Below are 24,175 nucleotides of genomic sequence, written 5' to 3' on the forward strand. Positions count from 1 at the left end.
GATTTCCTATGAAAATATAAATTAGTAAATTTCATTAAAGGAAAGGCAATAGTCCAAATTGATCAATTACCATAAAATATTTGGTTCAAAAAAAATTGTCCTCAAAAATATTGATCCCAGCCAAAAGAGTATTTTTCAAACCTTCAGATAGAAAAAAAATGAAGATATTAAACTCAAATTCAAAAACCTTACATAGACTACACATACATATACACACACCCACTCTAGAAATGCACACCAAAGAAAATTTCACATAAATTCTATTTAGACACATAAAAGGCAAGTCCCAAGTAAAATATTTGAAAAGTATTTCTAGTTGTTTATCTTTTAAAGTATAACATGATTAAGTAGGGTTTATTCCCGAAGTACAAATTTGTATAAGTTCTTAAATATCTCTCCAGTAAACCTAGGCATCTCTCTATTCCAACGTGACTTCAGTAAATTTACTGAACCAGTTATAAAATAAATATGCCAAAATATTAGCTTTCTTTCAGATTTGTATTAAACAAAAAATATATTGTAAGAAGAGCTCCTATTCAGAATAGCAAAACAAATAAAATCCTAGAATGAAACCTAGTGAGAAACATGTTACCTTTATAACAACCAAGAAAAACTACAAAACATTCCCGATCAATGTAAAAAAATAAATAAATAAATAAAAACACCTAGAGAGGTATACCATAAAATCAGAAGATTCAATATTCAAAAGATAACAAGCTTTCCCCAAATTAACATTAAAAAGTAATGTAGAACAATCAGGACGTCAACTGAATTTTTTACAAAACTTGAGACAAAGAAAAGAAGACTAAAATTTATCTGAAAGTATAAACCTGAAACTCAACCAGAATTTTTGAAAAGGGAAGTATAAGAGATGGAAGAGCTATAAAATATTCGCGTATATTATAAAACAATCAAAATTTTAATTGTGGTACTAATATAGGAAGACATAGATTAATGGAATAAAATAAAATGCTAAAAAGCTGGCCAGGTAAATAAAATAACTGAATATATGATTAAAAGTAGCAATCAAATCAGTGAGAAAAAAAGGGTTATTCCATAACTAGCACTGTAACAACTGGCTGATCATTACAAAATCAGATTCCTATCTCACACCATATGACAATAAAATTCAAGATGGATTAAAATGTATTACTATAAAAACTCATGAAAAACAAAACTAATAAAACATAACAAATTGTTTTGGGCACATATTCATATGTGATTAAGGGAGCCTTAAAGCCTTTTTACATAACATAGTAGATGAAATGCTGTAACAGCTTTTAATACATAACATAGTTGACAAAGTATTAATATATTTAATATATAAAATGTTCTTGTAAACAATAAGAAAAAGCCAAAAGGCCCAAAATAACATACTCAAGACATCTAACTTCAAAAGAAATGCAAATGAGCAATAAATATTTTTATGTGCAAAATTCACTACTAAACAATGAAATACAAAACAACCTTGAGTTATCATCTCTTGCCAATTATATAGTCAAAGATTTTTAAAGCATTAGCAGTTTCCAGGGTTTTCAAAGGTAAAAGGAAACAAGTATTCATAAGCTTCTTTCCTCCTCCATCTTTACTAGGTATAATTGACAAATAAATATAAATTTCTAATAAGAATATAAACTTGTACAACTTTTCAATGGAACAATTTGATTATACACATCAAAAACCTTTAAAAATATGCTCATTCTTTAGCTATGAACTTGTTCTCCTAGAAATTTATCCTAAGAAAAATTCTAAGTAAATAAAGATGCATAAAGATATTATAGTATTTTATAAAAGTAAAATATTAGAAATAATTGAGGATTTGTTTAAATAAGCTAGAATTCATAAATATAATAGAATTCTAGGCAAACCTCAACCATATATAAAAAAATGAATAAATAACCAGATAAGGAAGATGTTCATAACATATTAAGTGGGAAAAAGTTACGAAGAAGAATATATAGATTCAATTTTTATATAAAAACTTTTTACATGTAATCATAAGTATAGACAAACACCTAAAAATAAATACTGCAAAACATTAATGATGGTAATATCTAGGCAAAATAATGGGAGTTTTTCTTTTTGCCTATCTGTATTTTCTTGTTTTTCTATCAGAAATATAGATTTACTTGTAAAAAAAAATAATAATAATAAAAGTTTAAAAGAAGGAAGTCTGGGTACATCTTAGATACTCACCAAACAATTCCTGAATTTAAACTCACAGTGAACCTCAATATAATTGAAAAAGTTTTACATCCTTACTAATGTGTTTCAAAATTAGATTTAAAGTCTACAAATAGTAAGTTGTAAATCATCAACAATTATTTACTATTATTATGGTGCTGAAACCCTTTTCTAATTACATAAATTAATTCCAGTGTGGACTTCAAGGTTTTAAGCTTATTTGTTGTTAAAAAAAAAAGTAACAAGTTCTAATTTCTAGGCTGGTATATAGGAGATTAGAATTCATCACCTGATATACAAAACAAAAAAAAAAAGCAGAGTGAAAATCAACAGTTTTTCTTAAATCCTTCAGAGAACTGAAATCACAGGGCAAACCACTGCCCCCAAAACTGGAGAGACAGACAGGGAGACATAGAGAATCACAACTGACTGGAGCAGAAGCCCAAGAGCAGAAACCTCCACATACGAACCAGTATCAGAGTAGGAAAACCTAAACTGTAATTGGCAAATTGCTGGAGGTTCAGTGTGGACAAGTTTGAGAGTTAAAAACTCCAAGGGGCCCAATCTTAGGTCAGGCCCCCACACTTTTGTAGAGTTTTACCTCCAGGAGCCCTGCTAGGTTCTCACAGTGAAGACTGGAAAAATCCCTCCTGCTTCTGGAAGGAAGAGGGAAAAAGTAGCCATTTTGAAATGTGCCCTGAGCATTCTGTTTTTCTTAGTAAGTTCTGCCTTCAAGAGAAACTATTTCATCAGAGCCTAACCAACAAGGGAAAGGGAAATACTCACCACCAGCCCCCTCTAGCCTTCAATGTGAGGAAAGGGAAATACCAAATCTAGCTTTCCTGTCTCACCAAAGGGAAAAAAAATACCTGAAAAGCACTGGTGAAAGTCACAGCCCAAGGGCACAGGCTCACTAAAACTGAGTCCTAATCATAAGACTATAATACTCCCCCTCCCCTACACCTTACCACCACATTGATAGGGTTCCTCTGTAACAACACAGGAAAACAACTGAAAGAACTGCACATCTCAGGCTTTATTTAAGCAGGCATCTCTAGGGAAACCCAAAGACAACAGGGGTGACAAAAACAAGGACACTAGAGAAAATGTTAGCCTCCAAGACCAACAGGTACAGCAAACAGAAAACACAGCCTAGTTCCTAGCCAGATAAACATAAAACCCCACACTAAATGCCTATTTACCTCAGTTCCTTTTACCCTATACATCATATGCTGTCCTCAAAAAAAAATTAAAAGACATAAAAAACACAGTTTGGGGGCCAGCCCAGTGGCACAGTGGTTAAGTTTGTGTGCTACACTTTGGTGGCCCATGGTTCGTGGGTTCAGATCCCAGGTGCAAACCTACACACCACTCATCAAGCCATGCAGTGGTAGCATCCCACATACAAAATAGAGGAAGATTGGCACAGATGTTAACTCAGGGACAATCTTCCTCAAGCAAAAAGAATATTGGCAACAGATATTAGCTCAGGGCCAATCTTCCTCACCTAAAAAAAAGAAGAAAACCACAGTTTGAAGAGGCAACAAGCATCAAAACCAGCTTCAGATATGACAGAGATTTTCTAACTATTAGCCCAGGAATTTAAAACAACTATGATAAATATACTAAGGGCTCTGATGGAAAAAGTGGACAATGTGCAAGGACAGGTGGGTAACATAAGCAGAAAAAATGGAAATTCTAAGAATCAAAAGGAAATGCTAGAAATCACAAACACTGTAACAGAAATGAAGAATTGGCTCATCAATAAACTGGACACAGCCGAGAAAAGAATGAGTGAGCTTGAAGAAATGTCAATCAAAACTTCCAAAACTTAAATACAAAGAGAAAAAAGAATGAAGAAATCAGAAGAGAATATCCCAAAACTGTGGAATAATTACAAAAGGTGTGGCACATGTAATGAGAATAACAGAAAGAGAAGAGAAAAAGGAACAGAAGAAATACTTGAAGAAATAATGACTGAGAATTTCCCAAAATTAATGATAGACATTAAATCACAGGTTCAGGAAACTCAGAGAATACCAAGTAAGATAACTATATACCAAAAACTCTACACCTAGGCATATCATATGGAAATTGCAAAAATCAAAGACCAAGAGAAAAATCTTTTTTCTTTTGAGGAAGATTAGCCCTGAGCTAACTACTGCCAATCCTCCTCTTTTTTTTTTTTTTTTTAAAGATTTTATTTTTTTCCTTTTTCTCCCCAAAGCCCCCAGGTACATAGTTGCATATTCTTAGTTGTGGGTCCTTCTAGTTGTGGCATGTGGGACGCTGCCTCAGCGTGGTTTGATGAGCAGTGCCATGTCCGCGCCCAGGATTCGAACTGACGAAACACTGGGCCGCCTGCAGCGGAGCGCGCGAACTTAACCACTCGGCCACGGGGCCAGCCCCCCAATCCTCCTCTTTTTGCTGAGGAAGCCTGGCCGTGAGCTGACATCCGTGCCCATCTTCCTCCACTTTATATGTGGGATGCCTACCACAGCATGGTGTGCCAAGCAGTGCCATGTCCACACCCAGGATCCGAACCAGCGAACCCCAGGCCGCCGAGAAGTGGAATGTGTGCACTTAACCATTGCGCCACCAGACCGGCCCCAAGAAAAATCTTGAAAGAAGCCAGAGAAACAAAATCTTACCTATAGAGGATCTAGGATAAGAATTACGTCAGACTTCTCTTCAGAAACCACAGAAACAATAAGAGAGTGGAGTGAAATATTTTAAATGTTTAAAGACAAAACCCACCAACCTAGAATTCTGTATCCAGTGAAATTATTCCCAAAAGTGAGGGAGAAATAAAAATTTTCTCAAACAAAAATTGAAGGAATCTGTCACCAGTAGACTTGCCTTCTAAGAAACGTTAAATGAAATTCTTCAGAAAGAAGGAAAATGATATAGGTTAGAAACTTAAATCTACATTTTAAAAAAGTAGTGTGTTGGAGAAGGAATAAATAGATAGAGGTAAAACAAAATCTTTTATTTTTTTAATTCTTAATTGATCTAATAGATCATAGTTTGTTCAAAATAATAATAGCAACAATGTATTTAGTGGTTATAACTGATACATAAGTGAAGTGAATGACAGTAATGTTATAAGGGACAGGAGGGAAGAATTTGGAATACTCCATTATAAGGAACTTGCACAACCCAGGAAGTGGAAAAGTGTTATTTAAAAGAGGACTTGGATTAGATGTAAATGTATACTGCAAATTCAAGGACAACCACTAAAAGAAGTATAAAAAGAAGTATAATTGATAAGCTAAGAAAGCAGAGAAAACTGAATCACATAAAATTCTCAGTTAAAACCAGAAGAGGCAAAAAAAAAGAATATAAGACCAAAAAAAGAGAGATAAAGAACGAGAGGAACAAATAGAAAATGGTAACAAATATGGTAGATGTTAATCTAATTATATTTATAACCATTTTAAACATCAATGGACTAACTACACCAATTAAAAGACAGAGACTGTCAAAATGGATAAAAAAACAAACCAACCATTTGTTGTCCACAGGAACCCACTTTAATTGTAAAGACACAGATCAATTAAAAGCAAAGGGATGGAGAAAGATACCATGCTAACACTAATCAAAAGAAAGCACGAGTAGCCATATTAATTTGAGGCAAAGCAGACTTCAGAACAAGGAAAATTATCATGGATAAAGAGAGGCATTAGATAATGATAAAGGGGTCAATTCTCCAAGAAAACATAATAATCCTTAATGTGTATGCATCTAACAAATTGAACATCAAAATACATGAGGTAAAAACTGATCGAATTGCAAGGAGAAATAGTTAAATCCACTATTATAGTTGGAGACTTCTACACCCGTCTCTCAATAATTGACAGAACCCACAGGCCAAAAACCAGTGAGGACATAGTTGAGCTGAACAATACTATCAATCAATTAGACCTAACTGGCATTTATAGAGTACTTCATCCAACAATAGCAGAATACATATTCTTCCCAAGCTGACATAGAACATTCACCAAGATAAACCACATTCCGGACCATAAAACACATCTTAACAAATTTAAAAGAATTGAAATCATACAAGTATGCTATAAGATCTCAATGAAATTAAACTGGAAATTAATAAAAGAAAGATAGTTGGAAAACCCCAAAATACTTGGAGATTAAACAATACACTTCTAAATGATACATAGGTCAAAGAAGAAATCTTAAGAGAAATTAAAAAGATATAGAAATTTTTAAAAGCTTCAAGACAATTTAATACCAAAAATTATTCTTAATTTGGAAACAGGCAGAATATGATTTGGCAAAAACAACTGAGACAGCAAACACAAAGACTGAACAAAGAAAGCTGAAAAGCCTAGGGAAAGAAAGAAATCAGAAAAAAAGGAAGAACAGCAGCTCATTAGAACTAACCTGGGCAGAGAGAACAAAAGGGACAGAAAGAAATCTCAAAAATTTTGTAGTGTGAAGTTACCAGAAGAAAGTAGTTTGGCGGTTTCAGCAAACTATTACCATTCCTTTAAAAGTAATCCTTTCACTGGATTAAAAGGATTAAGAAAACCTTGGCCAATAGACCTGGTATTGAGTCAGCTTTGTTGCTGGTCCCCCAAGGATCTTTAATCCTGGTTGCTTGAGATCAATCAGAGTATTTGGAATCTTGTCCAGTATTCCAGTTCCTCCTGCATCACTTCTACTCTTCCAGGTTCTGTAGCTTTCATCTTGAATTTTAACCTCTGCCTATATTTGATCACACTAAAGCAAGCAAATACAATTTTTAGAAAAATTGCCTTCTATGACTATGCTCTATGCATCTCCTTGCCTGAATCTCCACCAGACTAAGGAATTTAAGTTTCTGAGTATAATTCATTCAACAGCCTGGCCATCCTACTACCAAATGCAATGTTCTCCTCAAAATATATATTTGCTAAGGATATTATTTTACGTCACATAATTTTCTCTTGTCAAATAGTCTATGTTTGCCAGAATAGGAGTGACAAAAAGGAAGGGCTAGAAAAATAGAAGTGAGACTGCTCCAGCACTCTAAAATATTTGCAGTGATACAGGCCAGATAATAATTTCCCTTCTGGAACTTAGTTAAAATAACTGGTTTAGCTGATCACACAGTTCAGGTAAAAAATGAGAGTATTATAGGCAGCTTACCTCACTTAGACTAACACATACACAACAGAGCTTCCTATAGGATTTTTGAAAGTTTTATTTCTACAAATAGTTTGTTGTTGTTTTTTCAGGGTTTTTTTTACTGAAGAAGATTTGCCCTAAGCTAACAACTGTGCCAATCTTCCTCTATTTTCTATGTGGGCTGTTGCCACAGCATAGCTGCCAACAAGTAAAGGTCCGCAGCTGGGAACCAAATCTGGGCTGTCAAAGCTGAGCTCACTGACGTAACCACAGGACATGGGGCTAGCTCTCTACATAGTTATATTTTTGGAAATTAGTTTTATTTCCACAGTAAATGGAATTTTGTATATTCACCTGGCTACACAAAAACACTAAATTGATTTACAGGTTTGAACTCTCAGAGAAACAAGAATTACTTCAAACCTATTTACCTGCTAGAGTTAAAAATGGCTGCTTGCTAGGGAATATTATATGGAGGAAATAAAACCTGCATTATTTCTTCAGAATGGAGAGGAAAAGAAAATGTAAATAAATGGGGAAATAGTGCAAATGAAAATAGCTTAAGAAATTGTTATATTTATTTAGGATAGTTGTTTTCAAATATACTATTTCAAGCATATAATTATACTAAACAATAGTTGTTGTCCAACAGTTACATAACAAATTCAAATCGACCAATATGGATTGTTGGCTGTCAATTAATAAGAAAAATTTCTTTTATCCAGGTATTGAATCAGGCCTGCTTAGCCACATACTGTAGTAACTTTAGCTACAAAAGCTACTTTAAAAGCAATAAATTGCTAAATGAGAAAAAAGCAGCCTATAACAGCTGTCCACTGGAGCTTGCCTGGCACTAACAGCTAGGCCATGGTGTTCTCCTGTTGAACATGAACAATTTCACAGAAAACCAATATCAAACAAGGCCACTCTATGACTGCGATGAAGCAAGACAAAAACAAAACCACTGCAGAACCATGTCTGGATACTGAGAACTTTAAGAACTTTTGCAAAACACTAATGATTAAACGTTCCCCTCTTCTAGCTAACATAAGCAACTGTTACTTCTTTAGCAATTGTAGCTTTAGCCCCATGCCATTCCTCTTGCCTCCTAGATAAAAATTCTTAGGATATCAAATGATAGAATTGTCCCCCACTTTCCGACAACACTCAATTCATGTTTCTTTGAACTTTCCTAAAATCACCTAACACAAGCCCAAACCCTGTCATAAGCCATTCCCAATACCCTGAGCTGTCTCATGGTTCCCTATGGCATGCAATCTCCCTTGTAATAAACCCAGTTTTGTTTGACTTCAGGTATACATACAGTCTTTGGTTGATGGGCACAGACATTTACTTTCAAATATTCCAAAACTCAGTCATTTGGCCAGTCCAGCACCTAAAACTTCAGTATGATATTGGCACCAGGACAGGCAGAAAGATGGAAGAACATTGTTTTCCCTTATGCAAATCTTAGTACATATCAAAAGTTAATAGGAATATCATGACCAGTGGAAAAAAGGAAGAATCGGTTAATAAATGGTATATTAAAAGTGATTGGCTATTTGGAAGAAAAATTATTTTAGAGTCACACTATACACCAAAACAAATTCCGGTTGGATAAAAATGTTAAAATAAAAAAGATCAAAGCACCAAGAAATAGAACAAAATAGACATGAATATTTAATCTAAACTCCAAACTTTAGAGGCATTTCCTTGCTTAGAAGATAAAAAGGAAGGGATCAATAGATTTAAGTATACAAAAAAATATAAACCTACATATATATTTATGAAAATCATGAACAAACAAAAAATGAGTTGGGAATATTTTCACAAAATATAACAGACAAAAGATTAATACTCAAAATAATAGAAAACTACTAAGAACCAATAGATAAGAAGGTAAAGGATATGAAAAGGCAATTCATGCAAGAAGAAATTCAACAGGTTAATAAATATATGAGAAAATAATCAAGATCACTAAAAATATATATATAAATTAAAATAACTATAAATTCTATTTTTCATCTACTGAATTAGAAAAAATATTTTTAAATATCTAAAGCTGGTGACTTTCTCATTAAATTGGCAGTTGTATATTACAAAACTGAGTTTAAATTGGCGAACACTTTTGGAAGGTAATTTAGTAAGATATATAAAGAGTCTATAACCCAACTATTTTACATCTAGGAATCTAGGCTGGGGAAATAATATTAAATATGCTAAAAGCTTAATGCTCACAGATACTCATAACAGCATTATAAAAAGAATGGAAAAACTTGAAACAACTTGAATTTCTAATAATAAAGGAATAATGCACCCACTAGACTGTTATAAAGCCATTAAAATTATATAAATAAAAAATTCATAACAACACAAAAAAAATGTTTATGTTCTACTGTTAAGCAAAAACAACTAGGATGTAAAATTCTATATAAGATCGATAATACATACCAAAATATAACTGAGAGACTGAATATACAATATACAGTGGCCAGATCAGGTATGACAAGGAACTCTGGCCCACAAACTCTGCAGCAACCAGCCCAGAACATTAGGACTTGGTCAGTGGCTGCCAGGTTCCCTAATTTTTGTAGCCCTCTCCCCGACAGCACTTCAAACTAAGGAAGCCTAATATGATTCCCGAACCAATTACATAGGATGCCCCACTTAGAGTTAGCCTGCCTCCAGCTCTGAATAAATAGCCTCTGTTCTCATTTGGGTGGTCATTTTTTTCCACATAATAAAAAATGCTAAAATGAAATGTAGCCAGAAAATCACTAATCACTACCTATATCTGAGTCAATACTTTCAATAACCTGCTGTATTTTCTGTGATGAGCATATCAATATTTATAATGGAAATGTAATTTTTCAATAAAAATATTTGATGGACTACTAGTCAGCAATAAAAAAGGGACAAACTGCTGACATATTCAACAATATAGACAAATCTCAAAAGCATCATGTTGTATGAAAGAAGACAAACACCCACAAATACACACTGTATATTCTATTTATATGAAGTCCAAAAATGCAAAACTAATAACTGATAAAAGTCAGAAATTTGTTGCCTCTGGAAAGGGGTGGGAGTGGGAAAGTGACTGGAAAGGGGCAGGAAGAAATTTTAAGAAAACCTAAGCCATTCTATTATCATATTTTGACCAATGATTACACGGATGTATATAACTGCCAAAACTCATTGAATTGAGTACTTAAAATCTTTGAAGTTTATTATGTGCAAATTATACCTCAAATTCTTCCTTCCCTGCTCTTTCCTATTTTGCTTTCCACTATCAATCCTCAAGTGTTCAGCTCTTAGCACCCTATCCTCTCGATATTCATCTTTTGCTCCAAGATTTTTTTAAAGGTATGCGCATTTTTTTGGCTAGGTAGATTGGCCTGAGCTAACATCTATTGCCAATCTTCCTTCCCCACCCCCGAAAGCCCCAGTACACAGCTGCATATTGCTAGTTGTAGGTCATTCAAGTTCTTCTAGTTCTTCCATGTGGGATGCCATCACAGCATGGCCTGATGAGTAGTGTGCAGGTCTGTGCCCAGGATCCGAACCAGCAGACCATGGGCCGCCAAAGTGGAGTGAGCAAACAACCACTCAGCCATGGGGCTGGCCCCCTGCTCAAAGATTTTTAAAACTATAAGTCTCCTCAGAATAAAATACATGGGCATTGTGAAAAATGTTAAAACTTTTCATGGTAAATGTATAATCCTGCTTCGTATGAAGAGAGAAATTAGGTTAGCTAAAGGAAACAAAAAAAGCATGATTTGAGGATAATTCTTTGAGGATTATACTGAGAAGATCAAGATTAAACACTTTTCAGTTCTTTCAAGAAGAAACTGGTAAATAAAAGAGAAACTGTGACTTACAGAGTTATTTTGGTATATTAATAGTCCCAACAAGAGTAGTAGACTTGTCAGGAGAACAAAATTGTGGCAAAAGAAATGTGTCTCAAACACTTTCCAGTTTCTTTCATTTTATAATAAAAGAGCTTTTAGCCAAAACCATATAAATAGAAATTACAGTAAGCAAAGGACAAAGAGAAAGACAGCAAATACATTATAAAATGATTCAAAAATAGTAGAAATATAAGGTTAAAGGAAGGGGCAAGGGAGCAAAGAATTTAAGCCATTAAAAAAAAACGAATAGGGGCCAGTCCATAAAATAACTAAAAAGCACAGATGGCCAACAGGCATATGAAAAGATGCTCAACATCATTAGCTATCAGGGAAATGCAAATCAAAACTACAATGAGGTATCACCTCACTCCAGTCAGAATGGCTATAATTAATAAGACAGGAAACAACAAATGTTGGAGAGGGTGTGGAGAGAAGGGAACCCTTGTTCACTGCTGGTGGCAGTGCAAACTGGTGCAGCCACTATGGAAAGCACTTTGGAGTATCCTCAGAAAATTAAGGATAGATCTACCATATGATCCAGCTATTCCACTGCTGGGAATTTATCCAAAGAACTTGAAAACACAAAGGCATAAAGATACTTGCACCCCTATGTTCATTGCGGCATTATACACAATAGCCAAGACTTGGAAGCAACCTAGGCGCCCATCAAGGGACAAATGGATAAAGAAGATGTGGTATTTATACACGATGGACTACTATTCAGCCATAAGAAATGACAAAATCCAGCCATTTGTGACAACATGGATGGACCTTGAGGGTATTATGCTGAGTGAAATAAGTCAGAGGGAGAAAGTCAAATACCATATGATCTCACTCATAAGTAGAAGATAAAAACGACAAAAAAAACCCCACATAGCATTGGAGATTGGACTGGTGGTTACCATTGGGGAAGGGGGGAGGGGGGAGGGCAAAAGGGGTGATTAGGGTCACATGTGAGGGGATGCACTATAATTAGTGTTCGGGTGGTGAACATGATGTAATGAATCCAGAATTTGAAATATGATGTACATTCAAAAAAAATAAAAATTAAAAAAAAAAAAACTAAAAAACAACAGACAGATGAAGGTAATGAGCATCTTTGTGGCAAGCAGAATAATAGCTCCCCAAAGAATCTGTGAATATGTTAGGTTATACGGCAAAAGGGGATTAAAGTTGCAGTGGACCTTGAGATGTCAGCCATGATTAACCTGGATCATTCTGGTGACCCCAATATAATCATAAGGGTCTTTAAATATGGAAAGCGGAAGCAGGAAAGTTATTGGAAGAGAGATGCAATATGAGAAAGATTCAACTGGGCACTGTTGGCTTTGAAGATAGAAGGGAGCCACCAGTCCAGGAATTGTGAGCAGTCTCTAAAAGCTGAAAAACAAAACACTCTCTCCTAGAGCCTCTAGAAAGGAATGCAGCTCTACCAACACCTTGATTTTGGCCCAGTGACATCCATTTCAGACTTCTGACCTCCAGAACCGTAAGATAAGAAGTTTGTGTTGTTTTAAGCCACTAAGTTTTTGGTAATTTAATGCAGCAGAAATAGGAACCTAATTCAATCTTCTAATAGAATCACATATTTTTATTTACCTGAAAGGAGATAAAACACAGAGTTTACTGAGAATTCAAATGAAATATGTATTCTCATCAAGTAAAGAAAAAATTTCCCAATCAGATACCCTTACTATTTTAAAGGCAAATCTTACCTCTATTCCCCACCTACCCTTTCCTTTCTGGTAGCCTCAATTTCTCTTCTGTGGCTTAACTGTATTCCCCCTACAAAATGATATCAGAATCTACCATCTCTGCTACTTTCCTGCCACTCTTCTCTTATATATCAACTTCTTATACATCTAGTCTTAAAAGTAGTGATTCTATCAATTCTATTCTCTATTATAGTATGACCTTAATTCTATCCATCATCTTACTGAAAATATTTTTACCCTAATCAACTTCCTCTTGGTCTAATTCAGCTGTCTCTTGGCAGTTCTGGTTTGTTTGTTTGTTTTTAATTTCTTTGTTTTATTTCCACCATCCTTGATCTCTCTGGATGTTGAGACACTCTTGAATTTCTCTCTTTCTTTCTAAAGAAAGCTTCAGATTACCTGCCTCTACTCTTGAGTTTTCCTTATACTATTCTGCTCAGATCTCCTAGTCTCCTTTGCTAGATTTACATTTCCCACCTACTCAGATGCTTACAAGCTATAAGCATTTCCCCCAGACTCAATTTAACTTCTCAATTTATTGTACTACTAATGATTTTCAAACTTTTTTGGTTTGTAGATTTATACACAGGTTTTTAGTCAATTTATAATGAAAAAATTAGACTAAACATTAAGCAATCCAATTAATTTTCTTGACAGTCTAATTTTATTGTGTTAATTTAGGTAAAGTACTGGATTTCTAATGTCACTGAAATGTATAGGTCATTAACAGAGCAGAAAAACAGAAGAAATACAACAGTTTTCTCTAGCTATACCAACCCTTACATTTTAAATCCAGGTATTAAATCTACATCTAAACCTATCACTACAAATGATCAGTTTTATATATAATGAAATGTATATATCATAATAGATGTTGCTTTTATGCTATTTTCAATTCAAGAGATACTTAGTGAACACATATAATCCAATTATAAGGCATTTAACTAAAATTAAAACATTACTGTATTTGTTTTCAAATTCAAATTCATTTTATTCATTGTATATCATCATTATATACCATTTTATTCAAAATCATTCTATACACCATTAACATCAAATTTTTTTAAGTTTTTCTTTTTTTTTCCCCAAAGCCCCCCAGTACATAGTTGTATATTTTTAGTTGTGGTCCTTCTAGTTGTGGCATGTGGGACGCCGCCTCAACATGGCCTAATGAGCGGCGCCATGTCCGTGCCCAGGATCCGAACCCACAAAACCCTGGGCTGCTGAAGCAGAGCATGCAAACTTAACCACTCGGCCACGGGGCGGGCCCCTCAATATCAACTTTTAATTTGGGGCCTCCAATAGAACTAAGAACACCCTCTTCTTTCTAATATCTTACATAAGTCCAGAAAATATCTTAAGTGATTTTGTTGATAAATCAACCAAAAAGCATTATTTCACTCTTTTTATAGTCAGTTGGCTGAGAACAGTTTATGTCCTAATCATTTTTAACGTTGTATAACAAATAAGATATCTTTTGAACAATGAACTTGTCAAAATATCTGTTTGTTGTATTCCTTCAGTGACTGTGAATGCTCCATTTCACCAAGTTAAATGGGTCTATTATGTACTTTGTGGAGGTTCTTATAGTCTATTCTTTACAACTACCCTCACTAAATCCTTTAAATATAATTTCTATTTTTGGCTTTCTAAAACTTAATCACTGATTTTCTACCTGTTTTCATAAATAAATTTTAGCATTACTTAGAAAATTGGAAATTATTCCCCTGTATACTTAATATATATCTTTTTAAATAAAAACACGTGTACTACACATGTTAAAAAAACTAGCCTTTCCAAGGGAAAACAGGATTGAAACGAAAAACAATCCACTAACTGGGAAAAAATATTTACAAGTCAATATATCTGACAAAGGGTTAATCTCCATAATATATAAAGAACTCACACAGCTCAACAACAACAAAAAATCAAACAACCCAATCAAAAAATGGGTAGGGGACATAGACATTTCTCCAAAGAAGATATACAGATGGCCAATAGACACATGAAAAGATGCTCATCATCACTAATCAGCAGGGAAATGCAAATCAAAACTACACTAGCATATCACCTTATACCCATTACAATGGCAAAAATAACCAAAACAAAAAGTGACAAACGTTGGAGAGGTTGTGGAGAAAAAGGAACCCTCATACATTGTTGGTGGGAATGCAAACTGGTGCAGCCACTATGGAAAACAGCCTGAAGATTTCTCAAAAAATTAAAAATAGAAATACCATATGACCCAGCCATCCCACTACTGGGTATCTATCCAAAGAACTTGAAATCAGCAATTCCAAAAGTCCCATGCACCCCTACGTTCACTGCAGCATTATTTACAATAGCCAAGATGTGTAAACAACCTAAGTGCCCATCAACTGATGACTGGATAAAGATATGGTATATATATACAATGGAATACTACTCAGCCATAAAAAAGGATAAAATAGTCCCATTCACAACAACATGGATGGACTTTGAGGGTATTATGTTAAGTGAAATAAGCCAGATAGAGAAAGATGAACTCTATATGACTCCACTCATAGGTGGAAGTTAAACATGTAGACAAAGAGATCTGATTGGTGGTTACTAGGGGAAAGGTGGGGTAGGAGGTGGGCACAAAGGGTGAAGTGGTGCACCTACAACATGACTGACAACAACGTACAACTGAAATTTCACAAGGTTGTAAACTATCATAATCTTAATAAAAAGAAAAAAATAAATAAAGTAAAATGCAGCATGCAACTCACCTGGAAAAAAAAATTAGTCATTCAAATATTAAAAAGAATTAAGAAAAGTTATCTTCTTTTTTAAAATTAAAAAAGAAAAGAATTGTTGCTATAACCAAAATCTTTTACAAAGATCATTATTTTGACAATTAAGTAATAACAAAAACTCAATTTTCTCTTATGGGAAAAAACTAAATTCAAAAGCTTAATAGGGCTTCTACTTGAAATCTTTAATGAATATAGTCAAACATTGCTATTAAACTAATATGTAAATAGTTTATAGAGCTATAATGTGGGAAATCAATACAATCATTCTATCATTAAAAGCAAACTATGGAATTTAACCCTATGATTTTTCAAAGACACATCTTCAAGTGAAGGCAGAAGGGGGTCTACAGACATGCACTAAATTTACAGAAATAGAAATTCGGTTTAATCACTAGTAATAATCCTACAGATAGATAAACTTGGAAATTATGTAAGATTTTAAATTAGTTTATATTGAGACATACACAAAGTATGACAGCAGAGTTTGGGGGTTTTTTGGTAAAGATTGGCACCTGAGCTAACATCAGTTGCCAATCTTCATTTTATTTCTTCTTCTTCTTCTCCCCAAAGCCCCCCAGTACATAGTTGTATATTCTTGCTGTAGGTTATTCTGGTTGTGCCATGTGGGATGCCACCTCAGCATGGCTTGATGAGCAGTGCCATGTCTGCACCCAGGATCCAAACCAGTGAAATCCTGGGCCACTGAGGCAGAGTGCAAGAACTTAACCAGTTGGCCACAGAGCCAGCCCCACGGTTTGTTTTTAGGAATGTAGGAACTGCCATACTAAATAAGACCAACAACCCGATTTGCTGATAATATACTAATACCAAAGGACCTTTTGTGAGAAAACGTGATTGTTTTCTACAGTAACTTAAAAAATTTATAAACATACTTCCTACAAGTCTATAATTACTTACTCGAGCCTGCCCCTGCATCCTGCTGCTCTTAGAATAAGCAAAGTAGAGAGCCTAGAGTGCTGAATAATCTGCCTTTGGTTTCTGGTTCTTAAAACATTTTTTATTTTAATTCTTTTTGATTCTTAAATTTGTTAACATCTCAATCTTAACAAGGTAGCTTAATTCTTCTGGTTTGCCTCCATTACTATTCCTAAAGACGCCCATCCTCTACTGTCCATTTTGGTGACAGGACCATGAAGTCATTGCAGATGCTTTATCCATAATAAGTTATCCTGCTGTGTCTACTGTACTATATTTTATTCTAATGATTTATAAGTATAGAATGAGACAAGTCCACACAGCTCAGGGAATCTTGTATAGTTCTTTTAATGAATGAAAATTGCAGAAATGTGGAACTGTGATCATGGTCTTATGCCAATCTCAGTTACAGAACCTCCCAAGTAAAATGATGTGAAATTAGAAGAATGCAGAGACAACGGAGAACCTGAAGAAGAGCTAATAGTCAAGGATATCTAGGTACTTAATCTGCTTTCAGCTTTCCAGGTCCTGGAAAGCCCAACTCGCCACAGCCCACACCTCTATTTCTGATTGTACACCTATTTATCTGTGAAGATCTGATATTACATCTGGTATTAGAATCATGATTACAAATCCATTTCCCTGCAGAAGTTACACTAGTTATCTACATGTTGGCTCTGACACTGTGACCATTTATAAAAACAGCTCATAAATGTTGATGAATAATGAGTTAGCTAATTTAAGAGTTTTTCAAAACTTTAGGGATTATACTATCTGGTTCTGGTAATATATTTATTTTTGTCTATTTTGTTAATTAGCTCTAGAATACCCCGTGTGTTTGTCATTGTCAATCTAATACTTCTGAATTGTTCCCCTAAAAACACCATTTGGAAACAAGAATGTTCCTAATATCTTCCTCAATAAAAACTGAAATAAATTTAATTGAATCTTTCTACAATCTTCTTTCCCACATCTTTTTGAAAATTATAAACCACGTTCCTAAAGTGGTGTCATTCTTTCACTGAATGGCTTCCTTGTCTTTATGCAATATAAAATTTATTTAATAAAAGCCTTTTCCAAGAGGCTGTTCAGAGTAATATCTAGTTTGCTCTTAACACATCACTCTATCAGCTTCCTTGATCTTCTTTATTCATTCATTCATTAAACAAATATTTGACTGTCTTCTATGTGGTAGGCCCTGTTCTATGAAGTACTGAAACAGTTGTGAACAAAATAAAGCCCTGCCCTCATGGTGTTGCATTACAATAGGAGAAGCAAACAACAAGCAAAAAACATACAGTTTAGTAACAGGTAGTTGTAAATGTTATCAAGAAAAAGTAATCAGGATAAGGGTAGAGAGTAAAGGGGGTGAGCAGTGGTCAATGAAGATCTCTCTGAGAATTTAACAGTTGAACTAAGAAGCAAATGATGTAAAGAGAACAAGTAATACAATTATTTTGGGGAAAAGTGTTCCATGTAAAGGAAACAGTAAATGTAAAAGCCTGAGGCAGAAATCATGTCTGAGAAATGGTAAGAAAGACAATATAGCTGGTGCAGAGTAGGTAAGAGAAAGAACAATTGAAAATGATGTCTTGTCAGGGGTCAGATCATTTAGAGCTTTATGAGACATAACAGGACTTATGACTTTATTTTTAAGAAAAATGAAAAGCCATTGGGGAGTCTTGAACAGGAATGGCATGATATGATTTAAATTTTAAAAGGATTCTCCTATCTATTATGAGATGAGACTGAGATAAAGCCTGAGTCAAAGGAGGGAAAACACTTAGAAGACTATAGTCTACGCAACAGATGTGGATGTGAAGAGATGTGGTCAGATTTGGAATGTATTTTGAATGGAGAGTCAACAGAATAGTCTCTTTATCTCCTCAAAGTCTCCATGTTTCTGAGGATTTGATCATGTTGTCTTTTCTAATAAATAAGAAAGATGACTATATCTTTTACCAACTTGGAGACCTAAGAATACCGCTTAAATTCTCTGACTTCAGAAGTCTTATCAGTAAAATAAAAATATCAACACTTTCCTTGCCTTTCTTACAGGACTGTTATGAAGGTCAAATGGGATATTTTACAGATGAAGCTTTCTAATTTTAATTTAGCCAGCCTGACAAATTAACAAAACTCTCCTTTTTCTTTGTAAAACACAGATTGATACTAATGGTTCATTGAATGCTTGAAACTAGTAAACTCTCTAGCTAGAATACTCAAACTCTCCTGTTCCCAGCTTAATTAGATGTGGGCCAGTTAACTATAGGGATGAATATATAGAGAGAGATTATATATATATATATGTATATAGATTACACACATACACACACGTATAAACTGTGTCAGATGATACATATATATATCATCTAGAGAGACCGGATACTTAGTTTGCTTCAAAAGCATATAAGTTCTTATTCTACTTTAAATAAACTAAAGCTGAAAATTATACATAATGAATTTGGGATGGTTTATGGAAGAGCGGTCCACACAGAACTCCAATCAGAGAACCAATACTCAAAAAAATCTTGGTTCGTTTATCAATTGCTTAGTAAATGGATGTATATTTATATGTTTTCAGTTAAAATAAAATGTGTAAGATATATATCATTATTAATGACTTTCTGTTGTAATGTCTTTTCAATTAATCAAACAACCATGTATATGCCGCTTCATTCCCAAAGTATATCAAGTGCCTACTACAATGGTTCTCAATACTGACTGTGCATCAGAATCTCCTGTGGGGCTTTTTTTAAAAATGCAAGTTCATAGGCCCCATCCCTAGAGACTTTGATTCTCTAAGACTGAGGTGGAGCTAGAAATCTCTCTTTTAGACAGAGTTGAGAACCACTGGACCACTATGTAAGTGAGCACTCTAAGAATGATAAGGAAACAAAATACAATTGCCTCCCAAAGAGTTCATAGTATAACAGTGACAGAAAAAAATTTTTTAATCACAATCTAGTGCTAAATTCACACTATAGGTATATGCCAGTTGCTACAGGAAAACAGAGAACAGAAAAAACAACTAAGTCTGCCTGGGGCAGGTAGATGAGGAAGGCGGTGGTCACAGCTGGTTTTATGGAGGTGATGTTTGAACTATGTAGTAAAGGGTAACTGGAAATTCTCCAATTATATTAAAGCTGGAAGAGATATTCTAGTCAGAAGCAATAGACTGAGAAAAGGCAGTGAGATAGGAGAAAATATGATGCTTTCAGGGAATGCAGTATGCTCAGGGGGTTGAGGAAATGAGGATGGAAAGGTAAACAGGAACCCCTTCTGAAGGTTCTATATACAGATCAAGTTAAGCAGTTTGAAGTTTATTATATACAGAGCAGTGGTTTCAAATTGTGTTTCACAGAATTCAAGTTCAGAAAAGGCAGTTAATGTATGTATTTCACAAATATCTGAACATGAGCATTCAAATGCATACATATTACATTTCAAACGGATTGTTGTAAACCAATGTATTAACTTGTTTTTTGCTGACCTTGAACAAAAAGTTCTTCTATCATTTCTGTTTTTGAACTTCTTATAGATGTGTCACTGGCTATAAAGGTTGTAGCTTTCTACTTTTACTTTTTTAAAGCTAACAAATGTCCTACTACTTGCCTATAGATAAAATTATACAACAAAAATCAAATATAATAACCAAGTTTTTTATTGATTAGCTGTATAATTTATTATTATAGTTTATTTAAAAAGAGTATGCCAATAAAGTATCACATTTATCTGTTTTAATAGATGTTATTTATTGGGATTTCACATAAGACTTTTGTTTGTAGAGCATCACTGCTCTAGGGAAACCAAGATAGAATTTTAAGTAGAGAAATGCATAATTAACATAATTCAGAAATAACCATTATTATAATAAAACAAATCGGAATAGGGTAAAACAAGAGGTGAGAAGATCAGTTAGGAAGTGATTTCAAAAGACCAAGCAAGAAAATATGATGGAATGAACAAGTCCTGGAGATGGTGAAAAGGGAATAAATTTCAGAAATACTAAGGAAATAGAATAGAGAGGATCTGATGACTGATCAGAAAATAGAGAGGAAAATGGTTTTCAAAAGGGCAGATTCTAGATTTATACTTTAATTTTGGGCATGTTGAAAAGGTAAAAGTACCCAGAAGGTGCCAACTGCTTAGTATTCAGAATAGAGTGTTCTTTGCAAATATAATCAGTGAGTCCAAATGAAGTCTCCATTTTAGTAACAGTTCTAATTTTGGAATTTCTTAATCCATTTTTATATATTTTATTATAGTCTAGGTAACCTAAAGTGCAGTCATATAACCACTTTTCTAAAATTAACTATATTCCTATCCAAAGATACCATAGTACTTTGCCCATTTAGTGAGATTTCAATACTATTAGTGTTCAGCTTATATAGCTATCTATCCTCATAATTTCCTCAAAAATTGTTACCTAATATTATTATAACCCACTGGTTATAGTCATTCCACCAAGAACAAGGTGATTTTAAAACTTTAACAAAAATATAAATACACATTTTATTGCTTTTTCCATTTTATACATTGTCTTCTCCTAATTATCTTGTTTGATCTTCCAAATAACCCTCTTAGCTAAGAAAAGCAGAAATACTTATTACCATACTACAAATAAGAAAATCAAGCCTCAAGGCAGATAAATGGCTTGCACAAGATTATATAGCTGGCAAGTGGCAGAACTTTAAATAAAATACAAATTTTCTGGTTCCTAAGCCAGTGCTCTTCTTACCATGCTGTATGCTTTTGAAATAGTATTTATTTAACTTCTGCCACTTTTGATGACTATCTCTTATCTGAATAAATAGGAAGATGACTATATACCCTATTTTCCTCTCTTGCATTCACCTCAACAGCCGAACGCATTCTGTTTCAGAAGCCTATCCTTTCTTTACCAGTTTTACCTCTACTAAAACTCTCCTGCATCACTATCACATTCACGAACTGAGAGAATTTGGAATTTTTTTCTGAATCTTGGAATGGAAAAAGTAATATGTCAAAGATTAGAGAATCAGGGCATAATTCCCCTGCCTAGCAGTTCAAATTTGGCCTCCAGGACCTTTTACATATTTGTCTCCTGACCACTGTTAAGCCCCTCCCTAAGGTGACGAAATATCTATTATTTCAAATTTAGGACAAAATTGTATTGTACACAAACCTCCCAGAGTAGGTTAGAATTAATCTGTTTATCTAATTCTAAATAAACTATTTTTTATGTAAACTAATTTATAATATTTTAATGATTATAGATTTAATGTTTTTATAATGACCCTACTGGGAATGGAGATTAAGGCATAATTGAAACATCTCATTATACATAATTTGTTTACTACAAAAATAATAATTTCAAAAAAATTTTTGAAGTACCAACAAATTTAATACTTAATTTCTGTTATTTTAAAAATGTACTATTTCTTATTTATTCAAACACATTTATAAAACCCTAATTATCTGTATCATATGAATGTATCATATGAACTACATATGAGTGAATCATGTTTAGATTTTATTGCACATGGCAGGTCTAAAGTACATTTCGAGGCTATGCTAAAAAAAGACAATAAAAATTGTAAACCACTTTACATCAGAAAATGTAACAATATTTCTAGATATTAACATAATATTTATTTTGTAAACCCTCATCTCTCACACCAGAAACTCTTTTGCTTACTCATTAAAAGCTCAACATTAAAGTACAATTACCTAAAAGGTTTCCTCACTAAACCTGAACACAGGCTATTTTTGAGTTCTGACAAGTATTACAAGTTCTTACAAGTATTAAGCCCATGACATCTGTTTGTTTCTTTATTTAAGAGTTTAAGAATCTGGTGGTGTTTTTATTCAGAATCTTAAACAACGAATTTAAAACAATGCCGTTAGATCTTTTTAAATGGATAGATTCATCTAGCTATTATCTACTTAATTCTAGCAACATCTTAATAGCTTTAATTATTTTATACTGAACAGTGAAATAAAAAACAATTAGTTTCTCTGAATGACAACACGAGATTAATAATTACAGTTTCTTCCTTCAGTTTACTACTTATACATGAATATTACATTAAAATTTTGTCCACTGTTGGGCCTTAACATTATCTTGCAAATTCTACTTTTTCTGTTTACCTATTTCCCCCTTAACTAAAACTACCATTGCTTTGAAATTGATGCTGAAGTTGATGCCTATAATGTCTTTATTAATTCAAACTGACCTATCCACAGAGTTCCCTGCACCAGACTCTGATTCTGGCATCTCAACAATTTCCAGTCCCTGGTGGGGTTTTTTTTGTTGTTTAACCCTTCTTTCCTTACAACAGTAAAACGAAGAAATAATAGGTGTTAAGCCAATTCAAAAACTTACCTTGCAAATCTGGAAATACTCCGAAGTCAGGGTTTCCTGAATCTCCTCTCTGAGAATCCCCGCAGTCCCTCCTGTGTGCACGGAACCACTTCCAGCCCCACCACCACTGTTAGTGCCACTGCTGCTACCACTGCCGGGGGAGGAGGCAGTTAAGCCATCCAAAACTTTTCGGAAATTAAACTTCTTCATTTTAAAAAACTGTTGAGAAAATCAAAGGAAAAGGTGACTTAACACCTGGAATTATACCTGGGTAAAAGTGTTTAGCTTTTCATTAGTCAAGGCAGTAGCCAGTCCCCATTTTACGAGCATTGGCTATAAATGACTTTAAAAACAAAAATGAGCCTTCATTTTGTCAAATTTTAATTCTAAAAAGCATATCCTTCCAAAAAAAAATAATAAAACACAATTCCAAAAGCCATGGTCTTTGCTCCTGGTACATCAAATTTTCAAGGGCTTTTTCCCCAGCTGTAGCTACGCTTTATCAGCACTGGGGTAAAAATAAAAGGCAGTGTCATCATCGTCATTAGCATTATATCATCATTATTATACAATCAAACCAGAGTCCGACAGACCAAGATTCTGTCTCTCTTAAGGGCGGGCTTTCCTTCTAAAGGTTCAGCTCAGAATATTTTATTTTCAGAAAAACGATGTTGGAGCCGGGAGCCGCTATTTACTCCGCCACTACCTTCTGGGCTCTCCCCCCTCATCTTCAATGTTCCTTTTTTCTCAATAGGAAATGAGGGGCCCTTCTTCCATTCCCCACTCCCCAAGAGCCCGGACCCCAAAGCATCTCCGGACGACCCACAGCAACAGCCGACGAGAGGGGCGAGCGGCGGCGCCGGCTGCCTCCGCTTCTCCCTCCGCCTCCCGCTTCCCTCCCCGCGTCTCCAGCCCCCTCCCTCCTCTCCCCTCCTCAACGTTCCTCACCCCCCCACCCCCCGGCCTCCCGCGCCGCTCTGCCCGCAGCCGTCGCCGCGCTCGCCCGCCGTCCGCTCTCCCCGCAGCACAGCGGCTGCTCTTGGGGGACGTGAGGCAGGGGCGGCGACTGCTGCGGCCCGAGTCCCGCCTCAGTCTGCTGGGCGTGCAGAGCCGCAGCTCCCGCCGTCCCTCCCCGGGCCGAACGCCGAGGCGCGGGGCTCTCGCCCGCGGGCGCGCGAA

The 24,175-nt window shown here is 34.8% G+C and overlaps 1 protein-coding gene across 23 annotated transcripts in view; it reads right to left on the bottom strand.

Annotated features, from left to right (window-relative positions):
• The window catches only part of STXBP5L (syntaxin binding protein 5L), a 349,911-nt gene that overhangs the window by 325,339 nt on the left and 397 nt on the right, over positions 1–24,175 (bottom strand). For 17 of the 23 annotated variants that reach the window (XM_023623677.2, XM_070243721.1, XM_070243724.1 and 14 more), the window contains exon 2: positions 23,018–23,215. In XM_023623677.2, coding sequence (XP_023479445.1) covers positions 23,018–23,206 — 189 coding nt within the window. In that variant the 5' untranslated portion in view covers positions 23,207–23,215. Of the gene's footprint in view, positions 1–23,017; positions 23,216–23,822; positions 23,922–23,944; positions 24,171–24,175 lie in introns of those variants that run through there. The other 6 variants (XM_070243726.1, XM_070243723.1, XM_070243714.1 and 3 more) reach the window with 4 other exon arrangements.

Source organism: Equus caballus, chromosome 19, assembly GCF_041296265.1.
Source record: "Equus caballus isolate H_3958 breed thoroughbred chromosome 19, TB-T2T, whole genome shotgun sequence".
Classification (NCBI taxonomy): domain Eukaryota; kingdom Metazoa; phylum Chordata; class Mammalia; order Perissodactyla; family Equidae; genus Equus; species Equus caballus.